The 26,385-nt window shown below is 38.4% G+C and overlaps 1 protein-coding gene across 1 annotated transcript in view; it reads left to right on the top strand.

Moving 5' to 3' along the window:
* Positions 1 to 370: 370 nt before the first annotated feature.
* The window catches only part of AMPD3 (adenosine monophosphate deaminase 3), a 30,776-nt gene continuing 4,761 nt past the window's right edge, over positions 371 to 26,385 (top strand). Inside the window, exons 1-12 of the mRNA XM_086471995.1 lie at positions 371 to 596; positions 3,099 to 3,294; positions 3,725 to 3,890; positions 5,058 to 5,277; positions 7,697 to 7,826; positions 17,525 to 17,719; positions 17,966 to 18,097; positions 18,967 to 19,130; positions 20,278 to 20,404; positions 21,234 to 21,397; positions 23,554 to 23,674; positions 25,127 to 25,300. Coding sequence (XP_086328121.1) covers positions 376 to 596; positions 3,099 to 3,294; positions 3,725 to 3,890; positions 5,058 to 5,277; positions 7,697 to 7,826; positions 17,525 to 17,719; positions 17,966 to 18,097; positions 18,967 to 19,130; positions 20,278 to 20,404; positions 21,234 to 21,397; positions 23,554 to 23,674; positions 25,127 to 25,300 — 2,010 coding nt within the window. The 5' untranslated portion in view covers positions 371 to 375. The remainder of the gene's footprint in view (positions 597 to 3,098; positions 3,295 to 3,724; positions 3,891 to 5,057; positions 5,278 to 7,696; positions 7,827 to 17,524; positions 17,720 to 17,965; positions 18,098 to 18,966; positions 19,131 to 20,277; positions 20,405 to 21,233; positions 21,398 to 23,553; positions 23,675 to 25,126; positions 25,301 to 26,385) is intronic.

Below are 26,385 nucleotides of genomic sequence, written 5' to 3' on the forward strand. Positions count from 1 at the left end.
TGAATGGGATTTCCAAGTTCAGTGCAAGTACCTACAGCTAAGGATACGCTATATTGCAAATAACAGTCTATCTGATTATGTGAGTGAGTGGAATCTACTGGCAAACCTGTACATATGTATCTTAGGAGTTTTCATGAGTATACCAAGAAGTTCCCGATTCACAAATTGGCATAGCTCCCCGAGTAAAGATGCTCAGTGGATACCTGTGGTTCTCGTGTACTGCATGCTAGTTTAAATTCTGTGTAGCTGTTATATTCTGCTTTTGCTCAAAGTTCTTCATTTTGATAGGCATACCACAAAAAAACCCCAGTCTCTCACATATATTTATTCTTCCTGCAGTTGTAACTTTGTCAACTGTCTTCCTTATTAGCCGAGATGCCCAGGCAGTTTCCAAAGCTGAACATCTCTGAGGTTGATGAGCACGTGCGACTTCTGGCAGAGAAGGTATTTGCTAAAGTTCTCCGAGAAGAAGACAGCAAAGATGCCTTGTCACTATTCACTGTGCCTGAAGACTGCCCTATTGGGCAGAAAGAGGCCAAGGAAAGGGAACTGCAGAAAGAATTGGCAGAACAACAGTCTGTGGAAACAGCTAAAAGGTTTGTTCAGTAGTTTCTTGGTTTTTTAAATGAGTTTGAGTTAATACTGAAATATCTGGCAGATTACATTCTGCCTCTTATTACTTCTGGAGAAAGGTACCAAGGGCACCTGTGTGATGTTCTTCTCTGCTACGCATAAGGTGTGGGGATGGGCCCTAGGGAGCTTGGATTGGTGAGGTTTTCTTGGCTGCATTTCCAGCAATACCATAGATATTGCTTGTGCAAGTTGAACAAACAGCATAGCTGGGTATAAGTGACCCTGAGCAACTCTAAGACTCTTTAATGTAAAAAGAGTCAGAAAAAGAAACAGTTTTCCCCCCTCTTTATTCTAGATTCATTCAGAGAAATGGAAGGTTTTAACACAGAGAAAATGACAGTGGTGTGATATTTCTTTTAGTCTCTATAAAAATAGATGAAAGCAAAGACTTGGTATTTAACATCAAGGGAGAAGGTGAAAAGTGGTATTGGCATAATGAGGTTATTCGTAGGTTTCCTTAACTCGCAAAGGTAAAATCTAACCACTGTCAGCCATAAAAGCACACATTTTGAGTTATCTCAAAAAAACCCCACCAAAACACAACAAAGAAACAGTACAGTCCACCTTTGGCTTACCCATGAATCTAATGAAGCCAAACTTGATTTGGTTTATGATTTTCTTCTGTGAGAGAGGTAGCCTTACCTTGATGTTAGGTTGTTCCAGTATCTTAACTTCAGTGGACTGGCTAGACCATTTCCTAGAGTCATGTGAGCCCAGCAGCAGTCTGACAGCAAATGGGTGTGTACAGACTCTTCAAAAAACAGGCAAACAAGGAAGCCTTTGAAAGTGATAGCTAAACACATGTATCCGCTTAGCTGCAGACAATCAGTTGGGCAATGCATGGTATCATGTTTCTGGAACAGAAGGGAGACAAGTCAATTTAGTTAAGATATGACACACTGATGACACAGGCTGAGACTTTTGGTTTTAAATTGTGCAATTGTGTTCCCAGTTGGTATGTTCATAGACATAAACAAGTATAGAAGGGAAAACTAGATGTTTTCATTCAAACAACTATTTGGTGTATCTTTCCTCCTGAACTAATGAGTTTCACTTTTAATTTGGGAAATTGTCTTATAGAAATATGTTCTGTCAAACTGTACCTCAAGTTTTGGACAAGTTTAACTGTGGGAAGTGGGATATTATGTGTATGTTGTTTACATGTGGGAACAGAACAAGTATCCATCCCAGTCCTACAGGACTGAAGTGTACTTGAAGGACAGTTACACGAGTAAAACTTGTTTTCAGTTGCAGTTGATCCAACACTGCCTTTAAAGAATTTCATACTGATTTCAAAGGTAGCTACAAGTCATTAAGAGAGGATGGAATTTGGCCACAGGGTATTAATTGTACCAGCACTGCATATTCTTGTTCTTCAGAATGTCACAGAAGTAATACACAGCTTCCAGAGAATATTCCAGTATTCCTTTTTTTGTTTGTTAGTGGTTCTTACTAACATTTTAAGGTTTTGGCATCTGGTTTATAAAATGAGAGAGTATTTTCACAGTGCAAAAGAAAGTGATATCACAGGTAGTTTGTAACAGCATATTTATTTATTATATGAACATTTAAAGTACATTTAAACTGAGTAAGGAAAATTAATTAAATCTTTAGAGACATTCCAAAACTTCACTTGAGGTATTACAGTTACTTCACTGAAAAATACAGCATTCTTTTTTAGCTGGTTTGTCCAAGGCACACATTTATCAGTTTTGCTGAGAACATGCAAAAGTTTTTAAATTTATGGGGGTTAGCCATTTAGTGCCCTGAGTGGAGAAATGGACTTGCGTATCAAAGCCACGCTATGTTACTATTCGGATAACCAACATAAGCCTTTTGCTCAAGTCTCACCAAACACTGCCTGAGGAATAATAACCATGTGCTTATTCTTTTTCTTACAAGTTTAACTGAATGACTATATATGAAATTTTGATGCATAGTCTTGTCTGACAACTAGACAGGTTTTTAAATCCTGCATGTTTTGGGAAGAATTAAAAGTGTGTGTAATAGCATGATACCTTGCAACAACTTAGCGTATGTAACATTCATTTGTTTCTGTGTGATACTTCATGAATTCTGATGCTACCAGTGTCTAAGAATCACCTCCTATGAAAATAAGGACAGTGATCGCGTTTTTCTTCTGTACAGTCACTTGCTGAAACGAAATTTGTAACAAGTGAAACAAAACAAAACTTAGGGCATCTTACAGTGGTTGTAAATAAATTGTGGCATATTGTATTCATGTGGAGGGTAGGTGCAAGTTGTGTGTAGCATGTATCATGTGAAATGTCAATAGAAAAAAAGCTAAAAGCACCAATATTTTGTGACCAACATTTTTCCGGTGGTATGAGAGATTTAAGTTGTAAAACTTCTTAGGGGGCGATGTCTGTCTTGTTATCAGTTTTCCAGTGTATTTAATGTTTTATACCATGGCTTATTTTCTGCTTTATACCATGAATTTGTAGGAAGAAAAGTTTCAAGATGATTCGATCCCAGTCTTTGTCATTACAAATTCCGTCCCAGGAATGGAAAGCACCGTCGGCCAATCCTGTTCTGTCTCCAGCAACGCCAGTTCTTCCAAGTGCTTTTCTGCCAGTCCAAGTGCCATATGATGTACCAGAGTTTCAGAGAGTTTCAATTAGTGGGGACTACTGTGCAGGGGTAAGAAACCATTTTTTTCCCCCCTTCTGTGTCTAGGGGGAAAAAAATCCCAAACCACGAGCAGCTAATGTATATAAAGTGTGAAATACAAGTATATTATGGCTCTCTACAACAAACTGTAAATTGCTTTGTGAACACATCGATTTTTAAAACAGTTAAAGTCAAGGTCAGGTTGTTTTATACTTTTTATCATAAAAAAAATAATCGGGCATTAAATAAATGGATGCGATACAGTAGGAGGAAAAAATTGTTTGTGTTTTGCACATTGTATTTGGACTCTGCTTCTGTCACTGGCTTCCTGAGACCTTGGATAAGATCCTTATGGTCACGGCATATACAAGTTCAGTCTCCTTGTTACTGGCATGGATTTGGTTTGTTGCTAGAACTGCTATTTTATTTTTGTCAGTATTTATCCAGGCTTTCATTTCAGGTTACAGTTGATGATTATGAACAAGCAGCCAAGAGCCTGGTGAAAGCTCTTCTCATTCGAGAAAAATATTCACGTCTTGCCTACCATCGCTTCCCAAGAACAACATCTCAGTATTTGTGTAGCATGCAAGATGAAAAATGGAAGGTTGAAGATGAAGTGTATCCAGGTGAATATCCTTGTTGTTCTTTTTAAAATATAGAGTTAAATCCATGCACTGCTGTAGTAAAGGTAAGTTGGATTTTTGTGATGGTCTCTTTTGAGTGTCTTTGCTTCTGTAATTTATTCTCTTAGTAAGTGGTGGAGAATCACTGAGGGACCTAAGTTATAAATCCTGTGATAATCTGAAACTTTGAAGCTGTCAAAAGCAAAAAAAACGTACTAGACGCTCATTGATTCTTTTTTTTTGCAGCAAATGGGATGGTAAATAGTGCACTTGGGTTCCTCCAGGAAAAAGATTTATGGATATGGTTTAAAGTGAAAAGTAATTCCTCCTGATCTTGGTGTGCTGAAATAAAAGGGATTATGAGCTCATCTACACTGTAAATTGAAGTACAATGCAGACATGCCAGTTAGCAAGCCCCGAGTCAGTAATTTCACAGGCATGGTACACTTACCAGGTCAAGACTGGAAGCTGTATATAGTCATATTTGTTGGGCATTCTGCCTGGGTTAATAAACTCTGATCTCTCAACAAGACTTATTAGTTGAGCACACTCCTCACTATATATGGCACAAATGATTTTTGTCACTTACGTGGGTTGTGTCTTGAAAGCTTTGCTTGTGTATTAAAACTGTTTGCACTGCTGTTTTTTTGGATTAGTCTTTGAGGAGCAACCTTTGGTCTGTACAGATGCGCCACTGTAGTGTGTCCATATTGTTGCAACGTATTCTCAGCTATAAATTGACATTTTAAATCAATTACTCTCTTGCTCAGTTGTTGAAAGTGGGTGAATTAACATGTTTTCAAGCATTTGTTATAGAGAAAGAGTGTGAAGAGGACAGTATACTGCATATTCAAGACAGGAAAGGTATTTTGGAATAGCCATCATTTAATAAAGAATAGTATTAAATCTGTTTATAAGTTGGTTCAGAGAACTCTAATAATGTTTAATATTTTAATTAAGCCAGGCGCTTAGCTTAGAGAGGAACCGCAATTAAAACCTGTCAGAATAAAGCTGTGTTGTAACAACAGATCTTCTATAGTAACTGAAAATGTGATTTTAATGAAAGTATTAAGATCTGTTAGAAATGAAGCATTATAGAAGCAGAAAGTAATTTTTGCAATTATTTTGCCTAAGTTATTTCTTCTAAATATAATGTAAATTTATTTACAGATTTCCATTCACCCCCAGAAGAAAATGAAGATCCTTACAGTCTTGATGATGCTCCGGACAATTTGGATTATGTTATCAAGATAAAAGGTGGCATTCCCTTTGTTTATGATAACAAAGAAATGATGGAACTCAATGAGCCTCGGAGTCTGCCATATCCTGACCTGGAGACCTATACCCTTGACCTGAGCCACGTTCTTGCTCTAATTGCAGATGGTCCAACGTATGTTTCTTTCTTTTCTGACCCTTCAGGCTGCTGGTTACCTTTAGTTTAATACTTCTCACTTTTGTGATATTTAACTTCTCGGTATACTCATTCTACAATAATGTTTTGTTTTGCCCTTCTCAAGCATTAATACATCACAGAAAGACTTAAAAGGAAAAAAACCCCACGCATACGGCTATATTTCATTTCTTTAGTTTCTTTGCATCAACCATGGTAAAATGAGAAGGAGTTAACAGAAAAGAAAGAAAATGCCCAGATGTTCCCATTCAAATCAAATCTGACCCAAACTTCTTGAGGCATGGGAACTGAAACTTGAACCTCATCTTTTTTATTTTGTTTTGTAATATGGTGAATTTGAGGTTTTAGAACAGTTGTCTGGAATTCCTTCATGTCTTACTCTTGCTGCATGAAGAGAAACCTGCATATATAGAGCATGCAAAACGGCTCAGGAACATAAATATTCAGTCTGATTTGTTCGAGATGTGAATGAATTGCTCATGTGCTGCAAAACTGATCCATGCATGCACAATCAAAATAGGTCTGAAATTTCCCAGAACCATCAAACTCCAGGGAAATCTCTAAAACCCAGAAATACAACTACTCTAGTACAGTCACCAACACATTCATGACAAAGCAATGACCTTGCCCAGTGTGTAAGGAAAACATGCGCATCCAGTTTTTAAGTTTACTTCCCAGCTGAGGACTGGAAACATCAATGTTTGTCACGGCCTCAACACCAGGAAAGTGAAAGAATCCAGCTTAGGAGGGAACAAAGCAGGAACCTGAACTGTTCTTGTGAACTATTTGCCTTGCCTGCCAGCACTGCATTCCTGGTTCTTCTGCCTTTGAGAGATCATCACTTACAATGTGACAAGTTAGTCACACCTGATGCATTATTTCCTTTTTGAGTCTGTGCCTGACACCTGCAGCATAATCTGTCTGCCTTGCACATTGATAGTGGCAAAGCAGATGGGCTGAACAGAGCTCTGTCCCATTCCCTAAGCACTTTTTCAAGAGCAAAAGTCTATGCTTCCACCAGCATTATCAACACTCCTGCTCCAAATCAAAGCTAGCCTGACGTTACTTGTTTACAGTATGCAATGGGTAAATGCATTTCCAATTTCAGCATGTTATACTCTAGGAGATAGATATTAAGAGATTAAAGGACAAGGAGGAAAAACATGAAACAAAAATCATACTGAAGACCCTTCTTTTTGCAGCTTTTGTTAACAGTCTTTATCAGGAAGCCATAAATAAGGCGGCCCTTGGTAGGATGTTAGAACACTCAGCACCTTTGTGACTCTAGGAGCAATCATCTGCTCCCTTCACTTCTTCAGATTAAGTTCTTGCAGACTGATTCACACTCCTTGATAAATACACACAATCAAAAAGGAAGAAGTCTTTTCAGTAATCCTGATGCATAAGTTCTTCATACATTGTTTCCTTGTTTGCAGCAAGTACTTTCCTGCCATTTATGTCTGTCACATATGGGGCTGCTGGGAGAACAAACCCCCAGTGTTCTTTAATCTTTGCTGTTCTTAAACTGGTGATATCTCACCCCTACTCCTCAGTGTTCCGGTCTCTTGAATAATAGTATAACCCAACAAAGACTTCCTGCAGCGGGCAAATGGGTCTTGATCAGTATCAGATACAGTGAGACTGTGTGTGAATCAGACTTCCAAATCCGTAATGGGATTTGTGTCCCATTGAGGAGAGATTGTTGACAATAAAGCAGAAAAAAGAAGGCTATTACATTAATAGTGCTACAAAAATATTGTAGATTCAATAAGAATTGACAGATGGTAAAGAGGAAAACCATGTCATTGCTTAAAAATAGAATGAGAAACATAACAGAAGAGGAAAGTGAAGACAGAAGAGTGGGCAAGCAGGAACAAAAAAGCATGAGAAATTATTTTGGAAAAAAAGTATTTCTACATGATATATGTGTTTTTTAAGGCATAAAAAATGAAAGTGTATTGGATCTTTTCTTGGCTTCTTCTGTTCACATTGAAAAAGCAAATAAACTTTGGGGAAATTAAAAAAAAAATATTTCCATAGGAAGTAAGTCTGGATTACAGGTTGTTTCGGTGATATATGAGGCAATCTGCTCTATTGGAGGTATAGTTTTAGAGTAGTAGTGATTGACTCACATTCTATTATAAGTTTTATGCTTCCTCTGGTCATCATTACCAAAAGAACTGCAGTTTATGCACAGGTACAGTGATAACAATACTTGGACAATGTAAAGGACGTAACATGGTTACGTAGAGTTCTGTTTGAGGTTTCACTAATAACTTTGGTCTGAAATCACATTGAATATTGACTTACATATTTGAAGAATGGATGTGTCTTGGTCTTCATAATTTTTTTTTTTTTTTACTGTCAAATAGTTTTATTTTTGTGTTTTCTTTTGCAGAAAAACATATTGTCATCGGAGGCTTAACTTTTTAGAATCTAAATTTAGTTTACATGAGATGTTAAATGAAATGTCGGAATTTAAAGAACTAAAGAGTAATCCCCATCGAGACTTTTATAATGTGAGAAAGGTAGGTATGAAAAGGATTAATGGCATGACATTGTTTTTAGTAGGAGTTCCAGCTATTTTGCTTTTCTTGTGTGAGGTGTAGATGACATGCATGAAGTGGTATATGCATACTACTCAATTGAATTACATTATTTTAAGAATATTAGAATTTTCCTACATGGGAACAGTCCAGGAAAATTAACTTGAATGTAAGTCGGTTAAATGGATTATGCTAAACTCATCTGTTTACTTATTCAGAATCAAAGGGGCTTAATTGTATTGCTTTAAAGGAGTGAAACAGAATTAATCAAATGAAGCTCACTTGGATTATGAATAAAAATATCCACATGGAGGTTTAATTAATTGTAACTAATTCACTTAAAGACAGTCAAGTGTATTTTCCTGCTTTCATGTAGGTAAGTCATACTAGACTGTAGTAGGAACAGCTGTATAGATTTTGGACAAAAATTTCACTTCCTATTGAAGACAGGTGTTTAAATACATGTCGAAAGAAAAAAGACCACCCATAGAAACTGAACTGAGGGCTCATGTTCCCATCAGTATCTGGTAAAGAATGTCTGTGAAATATTAAGTAAAAAGACTGTTATTTGAGTTATATTCTTAGCTGCCTCTGAGATACACTGGGATGTAATTAAGAGACAGGTAGGGGAATCAAGGAGCTGATTTCATTTCCTGACATATTCACACCCAAGGGAGCAGCATTCTCTTCAAAGCATGGAAGCAGCAGTGTTAGACAGCTTCGTTTGCTTCCCTTTCCTGAAGTTAAGAGGAAGTTACTGGAGAGATAATGCTTCAGTTTGATAGGTGAGGTTTCTTCACAAACCAGTAATTGTTGCTGGTGTTTTTAACCACTTCAGGTCCATTTTGCATTTCTCTATGCAACTGGAAGAGGTAGTCCTTACTTTGTAATTTCAGGGTTTAGATCAATACTTTAATCCTTCTTGTTATGTTTTGGTTGGCGCTAGTACATCAAAAAGTCCTTTTGTTTTTTCCCTATAGTGTCCAGCGTGCTGGCTACTGAACGCTTGCTACTGTTGTGGTAATAAACTGTCAAATACAAAATTTGCTAAACAAAAGTGTTTGATCAATGTACCCCTGTCTATCACAAGGCTAGAAGCAGATGTGTTGTTAGGTAAATTCTGATGAATTTCACACTTTTGTCTCTTAAGCGTATGGATGGAAGGATCTATTAGCTAATTCACTCAAGCAGGACTCAAGTGGCAGAGACTCAACTCCTAACTTGACAGTTTTCTTGCATAACCCTGGGAAGGTATTTGCTCCATGCCACATTCAGATAAAACACTTCATTAGCTGTCAGAGACATTATTAATAAAATACATGGTGACCGAGAGGTGTGAAGGACAGAGGTGTGGATTGGGTAACTGCCAAGGCAATCAACTTGATTACTGAGAAGCTGTAATTAACAGGATTGTACTTGCTAAATTCAGCTTTTGATTTAAAAATGAATGTTCAGTGTCCCTGGGTATGTCTTAATTATTTTCTACTTATCTACTATTAAATAAGCCAATCTACAAATGGATTCATATTCAAAAGCGCAAAGTGTGCATCACTTCCCCTCTGGCAATACCCAAATTCAAGACAGCAGGGACAAGCTTGCTCTTTGCTGGCAGAGATCATTCCTACTGCTAGTTATTGCTTTAAAAATTCTTGCTGCACAGAGTTAATCTTGCTTAAAGTAGTGTTTTTGTGAAGCAAGCTTACAAAGCAGTATTTTTATGAAGCACTTTTTATGGAAAGTAAACTGCATTGTAGATAGAGTTCCTGTAAGCCCCCAAATAATCTTGTTTTCCCTATGTCTTACTAATCCAAGTAATGTTTGGATCTGTAACTTCCCCAAAGTGCTGCCTCCTTAAGAACAGTATCAGCAGTAAAACTTGTAATAGGAAACAGACACTTCTAGGGCCTGTATTTTCAGGATGCCTCTGTTAGTCAATCCTAAACAGTGTGTATTGCTTATAAGGAAAGCAAGAAACGAGAGCTATTAGTGAAGTTGTCCAATATATCCCTCAGACACTAGTTTGGAGATCCTGGTACAATCTGTTTGCTTATATAAAAAAGCTACAATAATTGATGGAAAATGCCAAAAGCAAACCAGTTATGAATGTAGTGGCAATACAGTGAACATGTATTACTGCATTTAGAAAGGTACAGCAGAAAGCTGGCCAGCATTATTTGCTGGCATGACAAATCAAGGGTTACTGGGGTTTTGTTTTCTCCTTCTCCCTGCCCCCTTCCCCCCCCCTTTTTTTTTCCTGATTTAATAGGAGTGAGCTCATCTATTTAATAAATCCCAAGATAAGGCTCCTATTCAATAAGGGAAATGTATGCCTGTGTCTTATGTATTGGACTTAACCAGGATGCAACAAAAGATACGTTTTGCACTGATCAAGCTGGAACTGGAAAATTGTCCTTTGATAACCAGACAAATATTTCTCTAGACAAGAATCCACGGGTGGTAAGACAGTGTGCTTGGCTCCACTTGGCTCCCCACAGGAGGTGGACAACTGTCTGTGTAGGAGAATGCTAACTTTAGAGAAGACTCTTGAGTCTGCCATCAGCACGGCTCTCCCACGTTCTCCAGCTGATGCATTGCAAAGTGCAGTCAACACAGATTCCCCACATAACTCCCGGGTTGCCTGCATTAAGGATGAAATCAAGTAATAAGAGTTTAACTCTGCAGCACACTAACTTGGAACTGAGTTTTAGCCTTTGTGTAATACAGTGTCTTGCCTCCAAAGCAAGTACGTGAGGGTTTTTTGAGCTGGGCTTCCCATAGATCACTGTGCCCAACAGCCTCAGATAATTCAGAGCTGATTGTTCAGTTTTTTAGCTGAAAAAACCTTCAAAGTAAAGGACCTACACCTGAATATTATTTTACTTTTAATAAAAATGTTGCTAATTGCAGGAGGCATTTACTGTGCTTTCTTGGTCTTGAAGCTGTTCTTTTATGAGGAACTTTGGTTTGTCTCTATTGTTCTTTCTAGGGGGGAGGTTGTTTCCTTTTTTTTTTTTTTTTTAAAGGTGAAGCCAAGATATTTTTTAACCTCACATGGATTTGCTACCTTTGTGATGTATATCTGTGTACTGCATTGGCAGGTGTCTTTCACTGCAAATAGCTTTGGTATAGTTTTCTAAAGGTGAAAAATGACAGCATAAGCTCCTTTCATATGCGTTCTCTCTTTAGCTGTTACTTCAGTGTGTCAGCAAACCAAACCCGCGCAGTGACTTTTACACATCGTGTTCTTCTGCCTACAGGCTCGCTAGCTCAGCCACCGAGCCTCGGGTAGCAGCAGCGCTTTGCTGGGGCCAGGGTAACTGTGTGTGGAAGAAGGCAGTTTCTAGAGTGGCTTACCTAGCCCTGCTGAACCCCATGTTGCAATAGCTGGGTGCTGCTGTGACGTACCATTTGGTCTAGATGGGTGGAACAGATTTTTTTAAAAGTATTGGTTAGACAAAAAGGAAGTAAATTCTATCTTTTGTTGTGACCACAGGGTTGAAATACCACTTGTTACTTTTAAGAAAGGGAGTGAGTTTAAATACTTCTAAATTCTATAGATCTCACAAAATATTGAATGAAATTAACAGATATATGCTTTTTAAATGTATGATTAAAAGCTTTGTGAGTGAACAATGAATCTATACCTTAACTTCCCTGAACTTTGATTCATTCTGAGGTTGCTTTTTTCTTTTTCTTTTTTTTTTTTTTTTCCCCCTGGTAGCTACTTATTGACTTTGGTGATGAAATTCAGTTTCATCGTATAAACCAAAAGTGACAGCGAACGGGAAGACTTATGGGTTAGCATCAGATTCAAAGGACAGGAATGCCTTTGTGCACCTCTTTTAGCATTACATGTAGTGGTGCCTTACCACTGTTAACTGGCAGTAAAGCTGTATTTTGTGCTTTCAAAGCACTGTGCATACTACTTCTCCCCTCCTATCTCGCAGAGATCCTGAGGTTAAATTTTTGTGTCCACCCTCAGTCTTGCAAGTGAGCACAAAATAATGATTAGGTGGAAAGCCATCAATCGTGATAATGTAAAAATTCTGTAGATACCATAAAGACAGCTTTTCCTCTGTTCTTTTTTTTAGTAATTGGAAGAACTGAAAAAGAAATCTGTTTCTCTTCGCAGCAGTGTATATTTGTATTTGTGTGAATACAAACATTATAGGACTTGATTTTGTGCGTTTTGCAATGAGTACAGCCAAACAAGAAGCTGGATACGCAGGTGCTTGCATCTCCTGTCTCTCCTGGTTTCTGGGTTGCTCTGGATGGCCTAAGTATGAATTAGACAAGCTCCTGAGGGACTTTGCCCAGCTCTAGGGACTATTTTGGCTGACAGGAGCATTACTGCACTGCCCTAGGGCAAAGTATTTTGTCTTCGGTCTTTCATGCCTATTAGAGAGCTGCAAGGAAAGCATCGAGCTTGTTGTATAAAGCTGCTGCATCCTAGCCGAAAAGCTAAAGCAGCACCAATACATTGGTGAGCAAGGAATCTTATCTAGCAGTGGGATGTAGAATGATTTCCCTTCAATCCATCAGGGAAGGAAAGGCTGCAGAGAATTCAGTGTCAAGTTAATGAAGCCCATAGAAATTGGCATAGAAGTATTTACGAGTTAAAGTGCATGTGTTTAGAAAATCAGGTAGTTTGCAGCTGTGGATACTACTAATCTATGCACTGGAAAAGTTCAGTATCATTAAAAGGGCTGCCCTTGGCATTTGTTTTTGCTGTATTTATCACTCATTACTTTGAATCTAGAGCATATGCCTAATTCAGTACAACATTGTTTCTGATATGCACAGATAAGCATCCATAAAATAGATCTGAGATGGATGTTTTGTGGAGATTTGAGAGCCAGTGGAAGGAAGGAGAAGCAATGCAGGAAGAGGAGGGAGACAGAGTGGTTTAGGGAAGTTGATGCTGGTGAGATGTGATTTGGGAACCTTTTCAAGCTGCAAGTTGTACAAAGATGCAACCCCCTCGACCGAGAAGTACGAGCATTTCATCCACAAAGCCTGCAGCCGGAATGGCATGGGTGGTCAGGTCAATAAGGAAAGGAAAGGGCTAGCTTGAACTGAGAAGGTGCAGAGGAAGGCAGGCTGGCTTCATTACAAGGAGAACTGCTGAGTGAAGGGAATTCTACCATCCTTTAATTGCAAGAAAGCTGATGTCCACCATTGCTTGAATGAGATGATGGAATTAAAAGAATTAAGGAAACCTTTGTGTTAACAATTGTTTTCATTTGTTAAAAAGGTGAGTTCACTGAAGGCGCATTACATGTTCCAAGATAGGTTTCTGTTAGTCATTGTGTTTCTTCTTTACAGTGAAGATTAACGTGACCTTGAGTAAAAGTTTTCCTCCTAGGCGGAGGGGAGAATAAGAACTGTAACAGGAAATTTACTGAGGGCGTGCAGCCCAGGTTTTTTCCCACTAAGGTGAAATTAGGCTGGAGTGGCATTGTAACAAATTTGGAAATGCAAGGAGAATGTTTGCAAGTAGAAGCAACTAGACCTCATGTTAGGGTCTTGTCATGGCCCAGAAAAGCCTCAGCTTACTTCATGTATTGTATGAAGAATAAGATAATAACAGCTGAAAATGGGACGGGTCTTGTCTTTTTAGAGGGGAGGGTGGAGGCAAAGGGGCCATTTGTCACCCTGATATGAATTCAACATTCAAATTCTTTTAGTAGATGCCTTTTTTATTAAATTATAATGAAATTAGTAACCATTTCTTAGCATGATAACATTTGAAATAAAACTAATAGTAATAAAAAAATCCCTAACCAAATTAGACCATATAAGCTCTGTCTAAGGATTTGGTGTTTAGATGCTTCATTTAGATAGGATTTGAATTGTGAAAATGCCCAAAAGAAAATACACTAATTAATTATGTGCTAGGGTAGGTCAAAGCTGAAGTCATTGAAACCTTCCAAAAAGTTGCATTGCTTCTAAAAAACAATGAAGAAAAAGCTGTGTGATTGATACTTTATAAGAATTTTGTTGTTACTGAAGTTGCTGCTTACCTAAAGGTCAAAATATACTGGGTGGTTAAAAAAGGTAGCCAAACTGCCACCTATTCTCTGGAAAAAGCATGAGACTCCAGGAAAGTCTTTTTACTGTTGGGAAATAAATATATTTAGAGAGAGGGAGGAGGAAAAAAAAATAGGGAAAATCTTGGTTCTCGGAGAATAACCCCGACATGGTTAACTGAGGTATGTGTGACAGGCTTGTAGGGACTGGACAAGAGTTCACAGGAGCTTACTGAATTGCAGAGGCACACCTGAGAGAATTATTTCTCAAAGGGAAGTAGGACTTTAAAAGAAATGCAGTTACTACTGTGTCATGTGATCCTTGCATACAAGCGAACAAAGGAAACAAAATGTCTCTTTGCTTTCAGTCCTTGCCCTCCTAACAGTTGTGAATTCATCTTGATTGAAATAAAGAGGAAATGTTTTGTTTTGACACCACCCCCCCAGACTCATTAATTCCAGTAGCTAAGCAACCACTGGAACTAGTGCATTCTGAAGTTCAATAAAATACACTTACTCAGTTTCCCCACACCTGGTATTCTATGCTGATGACTTGCTTTTCCTGAATGTTTAGAGCTTATAGGGCATCCATTAACTGTTATGTCACTCTTCCATATAAGTTGTCCTAGCAGTTTGTAGTATTTCACTGGTCCAGGGGGAGTTTATAGTAAACAATATTTATTTCTAAAACAGAAGACATTTATTAACCTGAGTAAGCATATACATAATGCACTTGGTTCAAATGGCTATACAAGTACTCTGAGGAGTGTAATCATATGTTAAGCAGAGCTGGTTTTACTATTTGAGACGCAGCATTGTTTACAGTGTATTAGTAATGTTCTTCATGTTGTGTACTTTGAGACAATAATATGTTTCTTGCTTTTTTCATTTAGGTTTAAAGTGTCTAGCATATTTGAATCAGGCAGTGATTAACAACTAAATGTTAACGTTTAGGATTCAGTTTTATCCTGGTCTTTAGTTATGCTATTAACATTCACATGGAGACAGATTTACCCTCAGAAGGCTGCAACAACTTCTGTATGTATAAACTGCAAATTAAATGACTACCTGTGCCAAGTAAACCAGTAGCATTTCTGTGGACTTTTATGTCATAGCATAAGCTGAGGTTTACATTACAGGAGAATAGCTGTTATGTTCTCAGGTGCTTTGTGATCTGTTTCCTGCTGATCCTTAAAAACACCTCAGGATGTCAAATGCTTCCATTGTTGGAGTCTGAAAGCTGCAGACATAGTCACTCCGCAAAGGGGAACGCGTTGGTCTCACATTGTGCATGTCCATGTTTGCAGTTTCCCAGACAGAGGAGTCCTGGATGAGAGTCCTTGCAGAAATGCAGGTTCAGGGACTCCTTGTAGCTGGTTTATCTGAGAATTCCTTCTAGTGTGACTTCCTGCGCACAGGCTACAAGGCTCTTGTTGGGAGCGTGTCCCTGGGAATGCTAGTTACTTGCATTTTAAAAAGCACAGTACAGTGAGTTCGAACTGTTCCAGTGCAGTAAGTGTCTTTAGGAAACTGTATTTAATGTCAATATCCAGCCTTTGGATCTTGTTACATCATTGCCTGTGTGACTGAAAAGCCCCCTCTCTGCCTCATGGTCTCTTTTGGATGCACAAATACCTGTATACAGTTTATCAAATTAACTCTCAAATTGCATCTTGAAAGCCAAGTAAGTTTCATTTTTACAGTCACGTGGCAGCATGGGTTTTCCAGCTCCTAGTTCCTTTTGTGACATTTCTTGGGAATGGTGTCTGTATTTGTGTTTTTTTTTTTTTTTTAAACTGCAAAACAGCAAAACTGGGTGCATTCTGACAACTGCATGACCAGTGTTGTGCAGAAGCAAGATTATTCTTTGTTTCTGCTTTGAAGCCCCTCTCTTACTCTGTATGAGGAGTTAGAGCAGCCCTTTCCACTATAGTTTCACATAAGACTTCATGGTAAAGTGTTACTTACAATGATTCCAAACCATCTCCTACCAATATATAGTACAGTATGTTGTGGTGCTTTTTTAGACTTATTATCTGAACCATCCTGTCCCTATTATGTATCATCTGGAAACTTGTATTACGAACTGACTATCTGGCTTCCTCCTCGCTCTGCAGAACCATTCTGCCAGTTAGTCTTGTAAGTCTTGTCTGCAGGATGAGGCAGTTGGTGCAGAAGGCAGATGTTAGAATACTGAAAGTTGGAAATGGCTTCTGACCACATCCCTGTGCTCATGGCCATCTATGTCCAGGTAGGGCCTGGGCTGGAGGAAAACAGAAAGCTTAGCAGCCGGCTTCTGGGCGAGCTGAGACTGCTTCTGCTAGGATTTGGTGGTCTGGACTTGAAGGCAATTTCAGTCTGTCAAGCTGTCCCCAGGGCCGTTTGGATCATTATGTGTTAACTGTGAAATCTAATCAGAACAGTGGTTTGGTTTGGTTTTAAATTGATAGGAATTTGTTGGTAGAGTAATTTCATTGTCTTGCCTAGGACATGCATGAGGCTGTTTTGTTGTTCAATCAGAATTTCTCAAGGAAATTCAAAGCAAACGGACCCTGGAGCAGCAGCTCTGCTGCTGCACACACTGGATATTGCTGTGCTATTAGATTCCTTCAGGCCATTATCCTAGCTAAGGCCTATTCTTCCCTTTCAGGTACTTGGTCCTTAGGAACTGCAATTAGTATTACCTGCCTTTTCAAACAAGAAGTTGGGGAATATACCTGGTTTTCTTCTATTCAGCATAGTTAAGATAATAAACCCTTGACTGCAAGGAACTGCAATGGATTTGTTTTACATACCTGCTGGAGGCACCTAAGGAATTGCACGTACTGAAGGGAGAACTTAGATCAACAAAGAAACCCCCAAAACTCATCATTTGTTTCTTTGGATTGTGTTCTAATACAGGCTGCTCAAATAGCAGTGCAAGCTTTTGAGCAAAAGAAAAGCATGCCTGTGGAAAGCCTTTGGTTCTTGTCAGTTTTTGTTTAAAATGTGACTTCAACAAACAACTGAAGGAATATGCTCAGCCCTTCTGTGAAACTTGCACTTCCTTAGTTGTGAAGAGATCTTAAGAAAGTGAAAAACCTGTCAGCATTATGAGTTGCTGTATTATAATTAACTTGGAAAAAATAGTGACAAAATCTCTCATGTACATTTTGCAGTTCTAGTGACCTAAGATGTTTCATGTGGTTGAAATACAAAACTGAACTATGCTTTTGGAAATGGCTGAGAATTCCAGGTCCTTTCAGTCAGAGAGGATGGTTACAACTGCAGTCTATAATTAGAAAGATGTCATCAATTCATGGATGAAATGAAAATATACTAAAGGATCAGTGTCCTTTAAGGAAGTATCAAATTTAATCTGAACCCAGGTTCTGTGATTGGCACTTAAAATGTATCTTAACTTGTTGAGAATTTTCTCATTTAAATAGGAAATTGTTAATTGAGGACTATTTTATTTATAGTTCTGCTTATTGAATAATTCCATCAAAACCAAAATCTCAGGGTTCTGAAACATTTTGACTTGCTTAGCCACTAATCCATTTGTAACTTAAGGAATATTTTAGAAGGCTTTAGGCATTGTCACTGACATAGATAGTTTGCTAATTGAAGTTTGTCTATGGATGATGAGCATGAATAACCTTTTGATTTCAGGTCGATACTCATATCCATGCTGCTGCTTGCATGAACCAGAAGCACTTACTGAGGTTTATTAAGCACACATATCAAACGGAGCCTGACAGGATTGTTGCAGAGAAAAAAGGCAAGAAGATGACTTTAAAGCAAGTCTTCGAAAGCCTTCACATGGACCCTTATGACCTCACTGTAGACTCTTTAGATGTCCATGCGGTAAGTCTATTAAAATGACAAGATATATGAGAAAAAGCTAAGTTTCCTAAGTGTAAAATTCTGTTTTCTACAGTTTTTGCATGATAACTTACTCAATCAGGATTTGAACTTACGCATTACTTTGCATGTTCGAAGTAAGTTAGCGTTGCATTTTTCTTTTCTGTGCGTTTTATTGCTAGGCAATTTAGTTTATAAACTATTGTTTGTGCTTAAAACCATGGTTATTTGGGTTTTTTCCTCCTCCAGGGTCGTCAAACATTTCATCGATTTGACAAATTCAATTCCAAGTACAATCCAGTTGGTGCCAGTGAGCTGAGGGACTTGTATTTGAAAACTGAGAACTACATTGGTGGTGAATATTTTGCTCGTATGGTCAAGGTAAATAAGTTTCAAGCTTTTCCAGCTGTACAGAAATGAAGGTTTGTAAAAGATTTGTGATGTCATAATTGTGTCTAGGGCTAACACGATGGTTAAGTGATTCCAAGTATTGGGCTTGCTCTAGCAATTTATCAGAGAAAGACCTCTGCCAAGTCAGCCACTACTGTTTTCTAAATAGTGTTAGGAGTTAGCAGCTCATACACAGAATCTGTGCTGAGTTCAAAGCAGAGTTGTGTGCAGTTTCAAACTCATGGAGAGCAGCCAAGGGTCAATTCAGTGGCGTAACATTTCGTTAGGATGTGGTTGGCTAGTGATAGCTGCAATGGAAGGAGGAGCTAGGGAAGCGCATCTGCGTAAACTGTATCTGCACATGCACGCACAGACTTTAAATTAATTTCTTACAACAAAAGAATTATTAGTTTTCATTAATTAGATGTCAGCTCTTAAATGTATGGAAGTACTTGTCTAAATAGCCTTAAAATTGCTTACTACTATGGATTCTGGGTCAGGTTCTCCATTGGTCTGCGTATTTTATGTAGTCATTTACTACAGTTTAAATAGTATAATTCTGATTTACCAATTTTAAATACGTCTTACAAAGGTGTTAGTAATAACTGAACAAGAATATTGCCCTCTAAATCTAGGTGTTACAGTTAGTTTTACTCAAATGATATCTGAGGTGGCTTGCTAGTAGAATATTTAGATGCCTAAAATAAAATAATGGATTAATAGACAAAAGATTCCCTTTATCTTTAAAGGGTGACAATAGAGTTATGTCTGATCTGAGGAAAATACAGTGATAAATATACTACTAGCTGTAAGTTATCTTCAGTGTCCATATTAAAGCAAATACATTTATTACTTAACAGGAAGTAGCCCGTGAACTAGAAGAAAGTAAGTACCAGTATACAGAACCCCGCTTATCCATTTATGGACGGTCTCCAGATGAATGGCTGAACTTGGCAAAATGGTTCATCAAGCATAAAGTGTATTCCCCTAATATGCGCTGGATCATTCAGGTTCCCAGAATCTAGTAAGTAATCAGAGGGTTTTGGTAATTTTAATAGTTGAAATCATACCAATGATTTGGTTTAATTTCTGATATTTTTTAGATGGTTTATGAGCTGTCCCATAGTTCTATTTATAATCAAAAGCCTGGGAAACTTATTCTTGACCATTACTGCAGTTTTCCTCACAGTCTCGGGGTGGAAGACAGGAGATGGGGTTTGAATCTACTCTTTAGGAAGCTATTCAAAACTACTGTGAATTATCTGTAAGTCTGAGGATACTAAACCCAAAAATTACAACTGGGTGAAATTAAGCTGCATTAAAAGTCAAGTTAAAATACAATTTAGTAATGAAAATAAATCAACTCTTGAATTCCATAAAGGAGCAGAAAATGCTCTGTAAAACTGTTCTCATCAAACTTCCTCAAGGACAGTGAACTTAGAAACAATCCAGATTTTGCTGATTTGCAGGCTTAAATCTGTATTAGTTTTCCTTAGTTTTTAAGCAGCCCTTGGGACTTTATTAAATCATTCTTTGTTTCTAATACTGTATATTGTAATACAGTCTCCCACGATAATTTTGTCAGCCTTAATAGCTGAGCTTCATGTTTTGAAATCGCATAGTTGGAATACGAGTAGAGAAAGAGCTGTCATGGTCGCATATATCCCCCAGAGTGTGTTTCTCATTAGGGAGAAAGTTTCTCTCTAATTTCTTATGTACATAGCGGAGGCAACACTTCATTAAGTCATGCACTTAATGACACACTGAAGTACTGTCCCTCTTTTCTGAGGGGCTCACTAAAACAGAACACTCTACTTTCATTTGTAGTTGTTACAACTTCAGAAAACAGAATCTTTCAAGAGAGGTAATTCCTTATCTTCCCTATTAGTACTGGGATTGCTGTAAAGGAAAGTGTCACTGGTCTTGGGACAGCATCTATCCCTGCATACTGTGTCTATTTTCAGAGCTTCAGCGGAGCCTGGATGAAGCAGAGCACCAGGCAGTGCAGGAAACAGAGCAGAGCCAATCCCTGCCCTGACAAACTTTGAATTTCTGAATCCTGGTAGAACTGAAGCTGTAGAATATAAATAAATAATGAAAGATATGAAAGCAGAGGAAAAATAAAAGCTGATTAAAGAATGGTCACAACTGTATGTATTTTTCCCCTTCAGTGACATATTTAGGTCAAAAAATATTCTGCCTAGTTTTGGGAAAATGTTGGAGAACATCTTTGTACCTTTGTTTGAAGCAACAATCAATCCCAAAGACCACAGAGAATTGCACCTTTTCCTCAAATACGTAAGTATGTTTGGAGTTTGTCTCACATGAAATTGATCCTCTCCTATTCATAAATTTTGTTTGTCCACAGCTCTTGCCAGATACTAAAAAAGCTTCCTCCTCCATAGATTACTTGTATTACTGTTTTAAAGCCCTGACATACAATTTAATAAAAGCCTGGTAAGATTGTGTTGTCAAATAGTTGCCATTTATTTCTTCTGAAACAGCTCAACAACTATTTATTTGTCCTCTCAGTAATCCTCTCTATAAAGCATGACTAAAAAACATTCACATGCTCTTGTGCAGAGGTAGCATTGTAATCCAGGGTACGTACTTTGAGCTTGTCTCTGGGACTGGCCTCCAAAAAGGAGGCAAGTGAAAGGAGGCATGGTGTAGATCCTGATGGGACTCAGGAGAGAGGTGGGGGTGGAGCTGCTGGGACGTGGTTAAGAGACATTTCTGAGTATGCCCCAAATCAGTACTCTGAGGTTTCCTGGGAGCCTCTGGCCTTCAGATGCTTTTCAAATAACAAAGATGAGTTTAAAGGATTTATAATCTGGATCTCAGGGAGTCTTACAGGCCTGTGCCCTGCACAGGAGTGTGAAGGCTTTTGTGCACCTGGGTCTCCTATTTGTCTCAGAAGAAAGAAAATGGGTGACCTTCCTTCAAGAAAACATGTTATTCCTGCTGTCTGCATGGTGTGGTGGGAGGGCAGAGCAGCAGGACTGCTAGCATGAGGAGGGAAATGAAGAAAGAGGACTGATGCTTTGTACAAGCAAGTCTTGAAGCGAGTAGTGTTGAAGTTTGCCTCTTGAAAATGCTGATTTCTATGAGTCTGTTCTCCCACCAGGTGACTGGCTTTGACAGTGTTGATGACGAATCTAAACACAGCGGCCATATGTTCTCTGACAAGAGCCTTAACCCTGACCTCTGGACCAGTGAGAAGAATCCCCCATATAGCTATTATTTGTATTATATGTATGTGAACATCATGTTGCTAAACAACCTTAGGAGGCAAGTAATAATTAATTTTTCTCTTTTACAAGCTTCCAGAGTGAAAAATCAATAATCTTGGGCTCAATCTAAGTCAGTGTCTAGATCACAGAATCACAGAATGTTAGGGGTTGGAAGGGACCTCAGGAGATCATCTAGGCAACCCCCCTGCCAAAGATCACATATCTTTTGAAGCAAAGGTTGTCTTGAATTATTTTAAAGAGTCCAAGAGGAGTACATGAGTTATTCTGAAAATGTTAAAACGCAAAGTGAATTCAAATGAAATATTCAGAAATTGTAAAGGCATCAGATTAGTATCTTGGTTTGACATTTGTGCCTGTTTTTATTTTGTGAATTCCTTAAACCTGAATATATCAAAACAGACGAAGAAACCCCACAAAATTGACTTGTTGACCTTTGCTTGGATTCACAGTGGATTTCCAAATCTAATGTCCCTCTTGATAGCTTGCTATCCCCTGGTAATTTAAGAGATACAAAGTTGTGTTGTGAAATACTGGTTTAAGGGCTGCTGCTGTTATCAAAGATAGGCAAAGGACGACATAATTACAAACTGCACACCTAGCTAACTTACTTTAGCATGCTTGTTGACTCATTCAGTTTTACTCCTTTTAAGACCAACGTCTAGGCAAGGAACGCAGGGAGGTGTGATACTGAATGTGAGATCATGACTGTAAAAGCAGATTTTGGCATCAGGCTCGGTAAAGCCTGAAATTCAACTTGAGGTTATGTTCCTGACTTTGTGGCTGACTCACCAAGTGATCTGCACAACTGACTCAAATTGAGGCACAGTGAGGTTATCCGTTGACATTACGGTGTCGTCACTTACCTTGCAAGGATTTGGTTCATTATTATTTATAAAATGTTTTGGGATTTTCTTATAGGAGGTGCACAGATTTGTCATTTTAACAGGTCTTATTCAAGTCAACATTCAAAATGTTATTTCTTCTCTCCTGCTGCTACCTCAAGCATTTCTTTCCCTACCACCCTATATAATCAAAACTCATAATAAAAACATGCACCTTAAATTACCTTGTACCCGTAACAAACAGGCCTAGTTGTTAGTTTTAGTTCTGTAATGGAAAGGACAGTACAGCAGATATCCAAGTCATCTCTTTCTCCTGACTTCCTTTACATTCTCTGTAGTCTACTTTGTTTTTTTCTTTTCCAGAGACAGAGATTCTGCCAGAACTTGTGCATTTCTTTTTTTACCTCAAGATCATTTCAACTACTGTTTGAAAATCTCTGTAGATAATCATTAAATATTCTTTACAGCTAGGTGAGATAATGACACGATTCATCAATGAGTCAGAAAAACCATTCACCCTGTTAAACACGCTGAGATTTTGAGGCACCACAGCCAGTCCGTTACAAGACTCTTTTATACTTTTGGTGGTATTAGCAAAGTTGGAAAGGATAGATTACATCCTCACATCCATTTTCAGGAGAAATGTTACTAAACATCCATCCTAGAACTGCCTTATACTCTAGCAGTCTTTGTTGGAATTCTTTGCTTTGAACACTTCCAAATACTTAGGGGAAATTTTGTCTGCACTGAATAACAGGGTCTGTTGTAACCTAAAACCCAGCATACTTTTAATATAGATGATAAAAATAAAATAGTTCTAGAAATTATAGTGTGAAGTCTAGTGTAATAACTAACACTCCTAGATCATCTCTGTACTACTGAGAGAGTGGTTTTATGCGACATTTAACCTGGTGAGACGGCTGGTTGTCACCACACTAGGTAGTGTTAGCTAACTCTTGGCAATGGGCTTCCACTTCTTCCCTCATTTCGAATCTAGGAATTATATGGCCACAGGTTGCATAATTCACTTAGATTTCCATCTGCCATTTCCCTCAACTGAAATCAGTTCAATAACTGCTCACCCAGTAGCTAAACAATTGCTAAATGAGATGTAACTGGGGAAGCCAAGAAGGAAGACACAAATATGTCAGGTGGTGGAAGGGGCTTGGGCAGAGGGACCTGCCCCATTTGACAGCAGCTCACAGGTAGGCCTGATTAGATGTCACATCAAACTGTATGAGAATGTGTAACTTAATTTTTTTTTAAATTCCCATATTTATGATAATTATATACAAAATAGATGAAGAACAGTGAATTTTCTGTTAGTGGAACTTGCTTTTAATCTCCTCAGGGAAAGAGGCATGTGCACTTTTCTGTTTCGACCTCACTGTGGAGAAGCTGGGTCTATCACACACCTTGTATCAGCCTTTCTGACAGCAGACAACATTTCCCACGGATTGCTCTTGAAGAAGGTATTGCTTGGCTGCTCACCTAAACCAATCGCTATCTCCTAGACATCAGTCACTGCTTCAAACAGCAGTCACCAAACTGATTTTAGCTGGGCAGCCCAAAATTAATTTTCTTAACAAGGCACAAGTAACTCTTCACTCTGATCAGACATAAACAAACTCAGATGAACTTCCTGTTTCTTATTTAAGCTACAAAAATACAGCTTTTCCTAAGTCAATATTTTAAAGCTATGTCTTTATATGGAAGATCAGCTGTTCAGATATGCCAAGGACGTGGTGGCACCTGTTTTGGTTCCTCCAAGCAGAGCTAAAATCACATGGAAAAAACCTGCTTAGACTTGTTACTACTCCCTGGTTTAGGTCCCAGAAGAATTCAGGAAAGCTCCAGTTTCTTCTGTACAGGGACAAAGGGCATTTTCCCTGACTGACATCCCTGTACTTCAAGGTTCATTCAGAAGTTCATGAAGGCTTTGATTATTTATATCTACAGTAACTGGGATCACTTGATCAAGAAATCTAACATAGCTGTATAACGCAGAAATATTTTATATACAACTTGATTGTTATGACAGGACAAACATTATCATTCCTGGTGTATCAGTTAATAAAAACCATCACACAACTCATCCCCAGGCCGCTATTTTGTAATTAAAATACTTGGTCAGTGGGTGGCAGACTTGTACTGAGTTTATTGTAATTTTGAGAGTTCCCTTGTAAGTTGGATTTTCTGCTTAACACTGGAAAATTCTCTCTATTTCTCAATATAGCCAAGAACAATTTGCCTAAAATCATGTCTGATGTTATGCTTAGAACCAGTAACTCCTAAAATTAGACCCAGACAGAGTAGTACTAAGGCTGTCTGTGACCAAAGCATTCTCCTCTTCACTTCCTCCTGCTTAGCCTGGTACGGTATCCTGGCATAGCAGATAATAGTAACAAAGGCACTTGTTAGGTTCACAGGTCTGTTAAGCCAAAAATAGCAATAAAGATGAGGTGACGACAGATTATTTATATTACATGCAACAGCAACACATGACTTCTAATAAATTAAAACTTCTGCTCCTAAAACTTACCTATGGGACTGCAGTTTTGAAAATAACAAATTGCTTAGTGGTTCTTGCACATCTGTTATGTGGTTTTGGGGGATGGTATGTGCTTAGAATCAAATGCAGTGCCCTTAATAGTCATATATACTTGCTAATCTACAGTAATATTAATCACCATATTTTTAAAAAGATGATGACATATGTTGAAGAACAAAAAATATTTTTATAAAGATCAAGAATTCTTTAGAAAATATTTAAAAGTCTGAAGTCAGAGTTTAGTGTCAACCTAAATTTTTTTTGGTCATAGTCTTCCCTCTGTAATGCTGTTTCCATTTTATCCAAGGGAAATGCTTCTTTTTTTCATTATCCCATAGTACCATTAAATTCTGGTTGTGTTTTGTTTTTGCAGAGTCCTGTCCTCCAGTATCTTTATTATCTTGCACAAATACCCATTGCTATGTCTCCACTTAGTAACAACAGCCTATTCCTGGAGTACTCAAAAAATCCACTTCGGGAATTCCTACATAAGGGACTTAAAGTCTCTCTCTCCACAGATGATCCTATGCAATTTCATTATACAAAGGTAAGAATTGCAAAAAGCACTTGTCTTTGAGTTTGGCAACAGTACCACACAGGCCCAGAATGACCTGAAAGCGATTTTATATCATTGCTTAGGATATAAAGTTTCATGTCTTTCAGTCACTTCATTCATTATTCTTCCTCATTCTCAGTCTACGACTCACTGTTAGGTTTTGGAGGGAAATGTCTGATTTCCTAATTATGTTTCTTTTGTACTCTTGCCTCTCCAGTGTTGGCTGTTGAAGTATAGAATGAAGGATGAGGCTGAAGGGAGGTTTGAGCCTTCATAAACAATCCTCTAGAGTGCCAGGAAAGTCCAGTTTCCTTACTAACAAATCTGGGGAAGTACATTACAAAACCACGATGTGGAATCTCTGAAGATGATGTATGAGCTGTTTGCTCAGTGAACCAAGCCCGATTCTTGCCCTTGGGTGGCCTGGCAGGACAGAAATGCCCAGTCACTGGTTTTGATGCCCCAATTTTGTGGTTGGCACTGACTTGAGTCACGCTGTGCCTTAGAGTGGCCTGTACATTGCTCAGCTGTCTGTGTTCTGAGGCCAAGCTGAGCTCTGGTGTGCTTCACCCAGGCTTGCTTCTGACCCATGACATGTCTCTGCTAGAAAAGACAGAGAGCTTCTGGGGGGGCTTTCTGCACGGCTGTAACACAGCACCAGCTGAGTTACACGTAGTGCGGAAGATCCTCAGCTGTGACAGCCCATAGAGTCAGACCCAGCCTTGTGCAGAAGGTCAGAAGTGAGAAATTGCCCTGCTACCTGTCTATGTATGTGGTCGTTAAAGATGTACGACTACATCCTCCAAGGTCTTTGTACACCCTGGGATCTCATTTTAAATGGCCTAATAAATGCCACTAAGGATCTGGACTGCAGGCTGCAATTTCTTAAACAATAGGCACTGGCTATCCATCCAGTTATCTCAGTCTAACAGTCGCCCTTGAGAAACCTGAAATAAACAATTCTGTTCGTTAGTAATTGTGGTGTTAAAGTCTTAAACCTCTAATTTTTCACAGCTATCTAAAGAGCATGTATAAATTCCTTAATTAGTAATGAGTACATATCTCAATTTACATTT

Source organism: Leptosomus discolor, chromosome 12, assembly GCF_034619465.1.
Source record: "Leptosomus discolor isolate bLepDis1 chromosome 12, bLepDis1.hap2, whole genome shotgun sequence".
Lineage (NCBI taxonomy): Eukaryota > Metazoa > Chordata > Aves > Leptosomiformes > Leptosomidae > Leptosomus > Leptosomus discolor.